This window comes from Anopheles merus, chromosome 3R (genome assembly GCF_017562075.2).
Source record: "Anopheles merus strain MAF chromosome 3R, AmerM5.1, whole genome shotgun sequence".
NCBI lineage: Eukaryota > Metazoa > Arthropoda > Insecta > Diptera > Culicidae > Anopheles > Anopheles merus.
Window position 1 is genome coordinate 9,451,226 of NC_054084.1, and position 10,963 is coordinate 9,462,188.

The 10,963-nt window shown below is 41.6% G+C and overlaps 1 protein-coding gene across 5 annotated transcripts in view; it reads left to right on the forward strand.

Moving 5' to 3' along the window:
• Positions 1-4,762, forward strand: part of LOC121597800 (sodium/potassium/calcium exchanger Nckx30C) — a 69,619-nt gene extending 64,857 nt beyond the window's left edge. For all 5 annotated transcript variants that reach the window (XM_041923945.1, XM_041923944.1, XM_041923947.1 and 2 more), the window contains exon 8: positions 70-4,762. In XM_041923945.1, coding sequence (XP_041779879.1) covers positions 70-310 — 241 coding nt within the window. In that variant the 3' untranslated portion in view covers positions 311-4,762. The remainder of the gene's footprint in view (positions 1-69) is intronic.
• The last annotated feature ends 6,201 nt before the right edge of the window (positions 4,763-10,963 follow it).

Here is a 10,963-nt window from a genome sequence, read left to right on the forward strand (position 1 = left end):
AAGCTGTGCCTCCACGCTACATTCTGCGGCTCCAACATCCACTTTATCTTTATCTTTTTGCTCCCGCAGCCTTCCAATTCCGTGGCTCATGTACGGAATGATCTACGGCCAGCCGGTGGAGGTGAACTCCGTCGGCATGGTGTGTTCGATCACGATCCTGTTCTTAATGTTACTGTTCGTCGTCATGTCGATAGCTTGCTTCCGCTGGCGAATGAACAAAGGCCTGGGCTTCACCATGTTTTTGCTGTACTTCGCGTTCGTTGCCGTGTCGCTTATGTTCGAGTATGACGTGATAGTGTGTCCATTCTAAAAACCAGTTCTCGTACACACGCACACGAAAGACAAGAAGAAGGAAAAGAAGGTACCACTGAAACATATAACTAGTGTATGCAAGCTCGTAAAGCAATCGTTACAATAATAATGCTGATACGGTGATGTTGGTGGCGTGGGACAATCCGATCCACACACACACATACACACAAACAGACAAACACACAATCATACACACACATATATACGAAAACAGACACCACCAGCAAGCAAAACCGCGTGGTGATGGAGTTGTCCGACACAGGTTTGGCCGCATCGCTTCACTTCCTGCTCTGTATGCGCATTGAGATCTGACAGATTAGTATCTTTAAAGGCAAACACTCTAAGCTCGATAGAATCGTCATACAATGGCAATGAGAAGAGTGTAGATTGAGAGAGAGAGAGAGAGAGAGAGAGAGAGAGAGATAGGGTGTGTGCGTGTAAAAGCTACAGTGATACAGCATAACAAAAAGGCTTAGCAGATAAGTAACCAAAACAAACAAAACAACCAACCTTTTTAATCGAACCGCATTGTGGCAAGGGGTTTTCAAAACATCAAAATCATAGCACACACAACTAGATAAACTGAGCAAGCGAAATGAAATTAATAAAATAAAGGCATCTAGCAGGATAGCGTGGGACGATGTGAAAGTAATAAGTAAACGAAGGTAAACGAATCGAACCATCGGAAGGAGGAGAACTAAAAAACATCTAAACCAAATCTATTAAGCGAACATCTTTCATTTAAAACTTTTAACTCCTGTTCTATATTCGCATCTATAGTATCGAATCTATAAGAATCAAAAAAACACAAACGTTGTATGAAACGAACATAGGTACATAACAAAAGGACAAAACACATACAAAAACACACACACACACACACATACACACAAAAACAAAAGCATTTTAAATTATAACCAAGAAACACAACAATGGAAAACAAAAGCGATGAAGATGCAAATCTAAATGGGTGATCGAGTGATAAAGCCCTGTATTTCAAGTGACATTTATCTAAAACAAAAAAAGGATAACCAAACCTAAACACACACATACAATCACACAGCCAACTAGTTGAAAGAGGGGCAGGGATCATGTAGCCCCAGTGGTCAGGTCAGTGCGCAGATGGTACCAAGTGGCGTAAAATTACAAACCAAACGAGCGAAGACGCGCGCTGAAATTTAACAAACAAAAACTCATACTAAAAGAAACCAAAACTCAAAACTAAAAACAACGGAGCTAACTTCTTCGATTCTCTGTAGGTCACTTTCTACGGTTTAGCAAAAACAAAACAACAACAACAAACAAAAAGAATACAAAACCAGCATCTCTAGATTTTAATCCAACGTTTAACAACGATCAATTTCTTAACAACAAACTCATCCAACTCATTCAATGCAACGCATTGCGACGCATTTCATTAGGAAATTTACCGATCTAGAAGCTACTAGGGTACGAGGGAACGAGGCAGAAGCGAGCTAGGTCTCCCATCCATCCCAAATCAACATCCTTTACCCTTTAATGCACGTACGCAAGCAAACCCAAACCATTACGCACTCGCTCGCTCGCTCGCGCATACGCACCTTGCGTTAGTAGTCACGCTGGCGCGCGAGTAATGCGCATTTCGCGCCAATCGCATATTCAACACTGTCCGGGGGAGTGTATGCGTACGAGGAAAACCATTTATACTACGAATATTGAGAGTTTAACAACAATCCCCGTAAGCCATTGAGAGCATTGTTATTTCACTTAGACTATGAATCTACCTACCTTTCCTACTACTATTTACTACTACTACTACCACTACAACAAACTACTACTACTACTACTACTACTACTATTACCACTATTCTAAGCACGCACAGAGACACATACACACTTACAATTCATCTCGTTTTTTCCCTCCCCACTATCGAGTAGATGCGAGTAGTATGCGGAAGCCTTAGCTTTGAGTTTTTGGTAGGGTACCCGGACACCGAGACAGATACAATCCCCCCCCCCCTCCGTTTTCCGAGAGAACCAAACACTAGTTGGAAACGAAACAAAAAAAAACTTGAGAAATTGTGTGCTCACTCTTTAAATGGCGCTTCTAGCTAACATTTTTTCCTTAGCAAAAGTTGACTACTACTAACACACTATCACATTCTTGCAATGAGAGTAACTCAACAATAACTCCGCGAGTAACGTGTCTTTGAACGTTTTCCAATCCTCAACATACTACGAAGCCACTTAGTAGGGTTGCCATTGTTCAGTAGGACTGTCATTGTAATGCATTCAACTCATATCATTCTCCACATTCAATAGAACAGCTAGAGAGCTCCAATAGAGAACGGGGAACTGGGAAAAGAATGCTTAGGTATCTGTTTAAGTCTGCAAAGCAGGATCATCGTGTGAACTTCCCATGCATCAGGCGCTAGCAGAGGCAGAAGCTATCGGTATCGGTTCATCGAACAGCAACTACCACGAGAAAGACATTCCTCAAGCTACATCAGTATCAGGTTGGTGCAAAGGTAAACGAAAAGTAATTACTTCACTACGAATGTGCACGGTGTGTGAGTTTGCAAGAGAGTGGTTTGATTGTATTTTCCAAGAGCACGTGTTTCAAGTGTGTGCAATTTATCTCTGGAGTGTCACAAAGTTGTGCTTTGAGCCATGCCTGTTCACATGGCATGAACAGTGGAAATGTTTCTAATCCATTCTCTCAGGTTTTTGGCGTTTGACAGGTGTCTTGATATCTGTCAAACTTTCAGCATAACTTATGGTGGATAAATGTGTGTGCTTGGTGGAAGAAGAATGTCCAAAGCAGAAAGCAATTGGAGCGATCTTACAGCAGCGATACCGCATGGAACGACTACAAATCAACGACCAACTCCGATGTAGCTAACAGCTAAGCCATCATCAACCATACAAATTTCAAACTCCAAACAGGCTTTTTAGGAGAGGGCATCCATCAATTGATAGATTTAAGTACACCCGCCATCCTACACGCAAGAGCATAACAAACACGAAAGATAAATCCCCCGATACCCCGCCCTCCCCTCCAAACGCAAGTAACGCGCATCGTCGCAGCCGCAGCCCGGGGCGCGACACCGGCCGAACGCCGGAATATAAAACAAAAGGAGAAAAACAAAGATAATAAAATGAAATGTTAACAAATTTTTGAAAGGTTTTCTTGTTTTATTTTGTATTATTAAAGAGGAGGAAGAGGAGGAAGAAGACGAAGAGTTAGAAGAAAAAAACAAGAAGCAACAGGAAGAGGCAGCCATGCGAGAGCGGCGCACAGCTGGCGTAGTAAATAAATTATATTAAACAAATCATGCAACTAGAAGGCAGAAGGGGCGGGGAGTAGATGGGTTGGAAAACTCCAACCCTCCCCGCACGAGGCAATAACTGTCGCAAAACCTGTCCAATTGTGCAGACAAAAAACAAATGCCACCTTAAGATGGGCAGCACCTGCAAGCTGACACAAAACAAGTTAAACAAACAGACAAACAAACAAACAAACCCAACATCGAATTGCGAGTATGTTTCGTGGCCGGTTTGAGGCAAAAAAAAACAACAAAAATAGACAATGGAAGATGGAAAACGACGCGTGCATAATAGGCGAAGCTAACCATTCTTGACGAAAATGCTTCAACAGTTCGAACAAACATTTTCTAACATTAACAAAATCCCACCCCCGGTTCCTTACTTAGGCTTGCGTTTCGCCGACAAAGAGATGGTCAATTGCTAGGCTATTTATAGACGCTGTTATTGGTGCAAATGCAATGCGCTTTCTTCATCTTGATCACGCTATTAAACCTTTCCTTTTTGCGCATCAAATTGCAAACGCCCCGCAAGAGGAAGCCACGCAGAAGGAAGGGTGGGAGAGGAAAGTGGCAAAAAAAGAACAATTTATAAAACGCCAGCTACTAGGAGAAAACAAAATAAGAAATCGTACATATCTGTTGAGACGTGTGCATGCTGTTGTTGTTGATGTTACGTTTTTGTTTTTCAGCATTCAGCACGTCTTCAATACGGTGCTGCAATCACACACACACACACACACACACACACAAACACACATAAACACTCGCTGGGTGCGGTGGGGATAGCCCCTCGGAAGCAATGGCCTTGATGCGCTTTCAACCGGGCTCCAGGCTTTCATGGCACAAGGAAAGGCGCACGTTTTATCGTTCCGCGTTGCCATTACGTTGTAATGCTCTATGCTAACGCTACTCTATTGGCAGATTATTGTTCGCTCAAGAACTGTTGAACCGCAAAACAACACAAATCGTAGCAAAAGACACGAAGAAAGAGTCATACAAAAAGAAGAAGAAGAAAATATGGAACAAAGCAGAGCAACATTGAGAATGTATCAGTAAGACGTGGAAACAGACGGAAATGTTCTAATACAGAAGAAGCAGAGCAAAAGAACATACTCAGAAAAGAAAACGAACAAAAACCAAACAAAGAAATAATACATAAGAAAAAGATAAGACAAAGCAACAGCAAACCAAAAAACTAAACAAACAAACAAAAAACAAAAACAAAAAAAAACAATTGTTATTCACGTTACACAAATTTGCTAATTATTAGTAGGCATTGACATATGGTTACAAAACTGTAAATAGTGCACGAATGCAATTTTCGGTGGTGGGAATGTTGTTGGTCGCAAGCTAATCCAACCAATAATAAAAGGAAAGAAGCTAGGGTAGTGTGTAATGTCAGAAGCGTTACAGATCGAACAAACAGAAAAGCCCCGCCCCAAACTCCCGCACACACTCATGTAAGCAGGGAAGATAGGAAGGATATGCAAAGGAACGGCTTCGCTAAAGGGAGAACGAAGAGACGAGACACGATTTTGGCGTCCACAACAATGCAACAAAACAGAAAACAAATCAACGTGGCTTACGCAACGCACATACGCAAAGTCTGTACCGCGAATTTGCGGCGCGCGCGCGTGATGTAGCTGCCCGCTCGAATGCATTTGCCACTTCGCGCGCCAGTGCCGGCGGCGAGTGGTGTTGATGTTTACCCGTCCAGATTACAGCACAGTGGAGTGTTACGGTGGAGAAGCGTTTTTTGCATTATTATAAACCAATTGGAAGCGTATGTGTGGCGATTTATTGGCAGAACAATATTTGGAGACACTGGTGGGCCGATGGCGTAGAGAGAAAGCCACATCCGCAAAGCCATACTGATTCTTCACTTCTACTACTTCGCTACTGTCACACAGTCTGAATTCCTTTCCAATCCATTGGATTTCTTATGCGGAAAAGCTCTTCTATAGGATGCTGTACTTTCCGTTTATCCGTTCCCACTGTCACTCTCGCTCTCCTTTGCATCTGTGTGAACATTCTTGACAGGACATTCTATTTGGAAGCTCTTGGAAGCTCTTGGAACACTCCCAAGAACACTGCAACCTACTCAAACTCTTCTTCTATTTTCTTCTACGCGAAAAAGAAAACCAAAACTCCCACCAAAATGATCGCTCAAAGGCGCCTTTTTTTTCTTGTCCCCACTAAAGCGTTCCGTTGAATCCGTTCGACCTTGACTCGTGATAGGGGTGATCGCACCCATTCGCCTCCTCTCGCCCCTGCTTAACCAGTGGGTGTAGATGCGCAGAGGGCGTCCAGCAGGGGAGGATGTTTTTTTAGGCACTGAAACGCATATAAATATTATACATACGGATAAACACATACGCAAACAACGTAGTCAATTTGTATCATACTTTCGTTTCACGGGCGCGCGAACGTTTCCCAATTCCGCGCTGCTTTTCGGTGGTTCTAGGTTTTCCAACAAGTTTTCCGCATTCCGCAAAATGAACAAAACATAACAAATACAATGTGTGCAACGTTAAATATATACATAAAATATGTGCACGCGTATGTGTGTGTGTGTGTGTGAGAGAGAGAGAGAGAAAGAGAGAGAGAGAGAAAGAGAGGAATTAAAGTAAATTACTAGAACAAGAAACACAAAAAAGCAGCAACACAATTTTTGCCTACAACAACTGAAGTACTAAAAAAAGTAACAATTACAAAAGTGTGCTCTTGTTCTGCACATGTCAGCTATCAAATGCTGAGGAGGAAGAGAGAGAGATAGAGAGAGAGAGAGAGAGAGAGAGAGATCAAAACAGAACGCTAAACTAGGTATAGCATTGCATACATCAGGGTTTTGCAGCAGGACTTTTAAAAATTCCGATCGACCTGACCGAAGCAACGCTAAGCGTATTGGTTGGCTTTTTTATTGATTTTTTTTACTCGTTACCTATAAATTGCAAAACGAAACAGCCCCAAAATTGAACATAAAAACACATACCGACAAACACTCCACACACACACACGTGCGCGTGTACAGATCACATATATACGTTGCAGTTAGAGTAGTTAAAGACAAGAAAAGTGTAATGTTAAAACAAGGGAGAAAAACATAAAAATAAGCTATGTTTTTCGCAAATTACACACACACATAAATAAAAAACGATATACGCTTGAAGAAGAATGCCACACTATTTGTCGCGCGGTGCATTCATTCTAAAAACCCAAAAGTTAAATAACGAACAAGAAAAAAAACAAAACAAACAAAAAGAATGCATAATTAAAGGTCAACACAAAGAGGAGGGTAAATAAATACAACAACAAAACAAAACAAAACATATAACATCACGTAGCAAGTAAGCAACATGATCAATGTTAGTCCTATGAGGTAAAGGGGAGAGGATAGTAAAAGTAACACACAAACACACACACACAAAAGAAATACAAGACAGCAAATCATAACCTTAGAACAGCGAAGCAACCGAGAATAGAAATGGGACGGGGTACGATGGGAGTGTAGTAGAACCCATCAATTGACAATTGTATGGCGCACCTTGTATGGGCAGTGTTCTATTGCTTGTGTGACGTGTTTGCGTGATGCTACCCGGTTTTTTTTTTCCTCTAGAACGAGAACAGAAAAAAACGAAACGAACGTAACGTTGTGTTCCTGCTTCACTGTTCGGGGCGCATAATACACCGCTTTGCCCTCTCCTCCCGTATTTCTTGTGCCGTTAGCGTTGAACAGAAGGGTGGAAGTATGACTAGTTTTGCTGCCATTTATTCTATTTCCGAATTGGGATTGTTCGTTATCTGTTGAAGAGCGTTCGCTTCCGATAGAGGGAAGCGACAAACAAATAATGGGGAAGCAACGGGGAAGGTTTGTTTGATTGTTACATTTCGAGTTCGCAACCACTACCATTAAAGTCTAGCGTTAAGGTGTTGAAGTTAAGATTAATAATAGGATCGAATCGACAGGAAAAAAAAACAAAGATAACAAACTAAATAAAAGCAACATAAAAGTAACACAATAGCGAAGAAAGAACTTAAGAGTTGCGTTAGGGTGCATTGTAAAGGAATGAAAAGATGAGATGAATAATGTGAAGCAACAACAAAACAAAAACACAGAAAGAAAAACAAAACAGAAGGGAAATGAGAAGAACGCGCTGAGAAGTTGTTGCATTGGTTGGTAGTTTTTTTGAAGCGCGAAGCAGATGGAGAGCGCAAAACCACATTGTAAAACAGAAAACCTCGTCACCATTTTCAGATGTGATATTTTGGTTCTTGATCGCGAGTATAGTGTAGGGTAGGCCCCGCCAGTGCTGCCACCTGGTGTTGCCGCGGCGAGGTTTGCGGTACGCCGCTGAAAATAATAATACATAGGTGTTGTTGTTATTTCCTTTACTCGGTTGCAAACTTTCTCATACACTCATATCCTCACGCACACTTACAAAAAGTGGCATAGAGCGAGAAAGAGAGAGAGAGAGAGAGAGAGAGAGAGAGAGAGAGAGAAAGAGAGAAGGAGAGAGAGGTACAGTAAGTTGCAATATTGTGTTAATTTGTGGTGTGGTTTCAGTTTACAGCGCACAGTCAATGGTCACGATGGCGATCTACATGCACTATTCGAACCGAAGTGAAGTCTCCCTCTGGCAGGTTTACACCCTAGTGGACCGCCCCACAAGGGTACATCAAACGGGGGAGGAAAGCTCGCAATGGTAGAGCAATGAATGTTGCATTAATTCAGTTTTTGTAAGCATTATAAGCATCAGTGTATAGATCACGCAGTTTTGATGGCACCAAAGAGCAAAAGGTCTGGCACCCAGTGTCGTTAAGCGATCAGGTCAAGCGACAAGCTTAATACAAGGTGGAATGAAAAGGAAAAGGAGAGATTGTTAGGGATTGTTTTATCAAGCCACAAAACCAACCAAAAGCACCAGTGTTTCGGATCGTACTCCACAGAGGAGAAGAGCGCGTTAGCGAGACAGATCCTCCCCCCCCCCCCCATTATAGCCAGCGAGCGAACAAGCAGTAGAACTTCTTTAAGCCAGACTAAACGCGCATTGTTACTAATATAGTGAAACCTGAGTAGGAAATTATCGAGCAATCGAACAAATGCGTAAATGCGCGCACGCGTGTTACATGCTGTGGGGAGAACCGCGGAGCGGCAGCAAACAAAAAAAAAAACAAACAAACATGAGATTAAGACATACTAAGAAAAGAAAATCAACCAAACGCTTTTAGACTTCCAAGTTTACCATGAACAATGTTCTTCAAACATTAAAAAAACACACACATACATAAAAACACAACAATGGCAAAATTAAAATAAAGTAAAACTGCTAAACCATACCCATTTAGATAAGTTGTTCATTGGCGGCGGGTACAGCAGGTAACAGACGGAGGCAAAACGGTCCAGTAGTACGGTACGATAGTCGGTCACGTTTCCACACAACAGCAACAAACAGAACACGTTCACTACGCCTGCACTACGCAAGCCGAAGGTTCCCTGCCTGCGCTGTCCAGTGCGCCATTGTGGGAAGAAGCTTACGAATGCGGGATGCATGTTTCCTGGCGGGCGCGTCTAACGTGTCAGTGGCCTGAAATTTTAAGCTAAGACGTTGATAGCTCTCTGATTTGTAGATATTGCATAGTAGAGCGCGCGTACTGCATATGTTTGTCCTGTGTTTGAGTGTTTGTCGGCGACACGCGACGATGGCGATGCCCCCCCCAAAACGCCATAACTCCGTTTGTGTTGCATTTCTTGCGCTCGCTGTATGTACACCTTTGTGGGTGAGGTTGTTTAGACTCACCGGCTGCGTTTAAGTTATCCATTGGTCTCATCACATACAAGAGGTTAACTGTCACAACAAACTTTCTCAGTTGAAGTTACAAAGCAAAGCAATAAGTAATGAATAAAACGAAACAGATAGTTAATAGTGAATAGCGCTACCAGCAGCACTGGTATCGAGGCGGAACAAAAACACAGTAAATTTATCTCTAAATGCTCTTAGTAACACACAGCGAAACGTAGCGATTCCCATTAACGAAAACACATTTAAACTCATGCCACTCCCATGCACCACAAAATGCATCTAGATCTACAGAAGACTACAAAATACGCCAGGGAGTGTTAGCATATGTGCGTTACAATAAGGTTTTGAAGGTAAATTTAAACATAACCATTTGCCAGCTTAGAGAGCAGCGTTCATGGATAGTGTGCATATGCATTTCATTGTTGGTGGGATAAGTTTTAGTTATTCAATTTTTACCACATTTTTTCCCTGTCACACTCTAACACTGTCTCACGTTGGGGGATTCGTTTCATCGTGTTACTGTGTACATTGCTTGAAGCAACTGTAGCGTTGCCGTTAATGCCAGAACCACGTTCTAATGAGCCAGCTTCTTCGTACACAAGGCACGTGGTAGGAGAATACTGGGATTTTGAGTGAACGTTTTTGTGTACTTGTTTACCTTTCTTCGTGTAGTAGCAGGTCTCTAGGTGAGAAAAAAAAACATACACAAACGCATTATTTGCTATCCAGTTAACCTCAACAATGCAAAACCGAGGCGAAAAATGCATAACGATCGGAGCTAGTGCGATTTTGGATTCGCCACAAGGAGAGACATAGAGAGAGCAAGAGAAAGAAGCGAATGAGCAGGATGTGCGGAAGGATAAACCAAATAATAAAAGCTGAGCATGAAAAGCTGAAAACCAATTGAAAAATTGTAGTAAACATTTGAGCTGTATGTATAAATTTTTAAACCATACAATACAACCCTATACCTAGGAAACGCGATCATCGGTTTTGCGTAGCTACTAAACAAACAAACAAACAACAACAAGGGCCATGGGTGAATAGTAGTGGACTTGGAAGGCACACAGGCAGAGCTACCGCTAACAGAACATAAACAAAAGTACACAAATACACAACAAATAACATAAACATCTACAGACTATTTGCACTCATACCAACACAGAAACATGCACACACGACCCATTGAAAAACGAAGTTGCGGGACGATGGGGACAAACAAGTAAAGTATCGGAAGTGGGCAGATAGCAGAGTTATATACTGAAGTAATTAATTGTTGACAAATGGGATCTTCAGGCGTAGTATGTTGCGTTTGCTGTCGCGTTTTTAAAAATAATAAGAAAGAATGAAAATGAAACACCCAAAAAAACACAAAGACAGAACAAAACTGAAGTAAAAAAAAAATCAATGAAATAATGCGACATAAAAATAACAATGAATGAAAAAAAAAAACAACTTTTTTGTTAACTATTATACATATATAGATTTGATTTTATATATATACCTATATATCATTCTCATTACAAAGCATATATAGAATAAAAA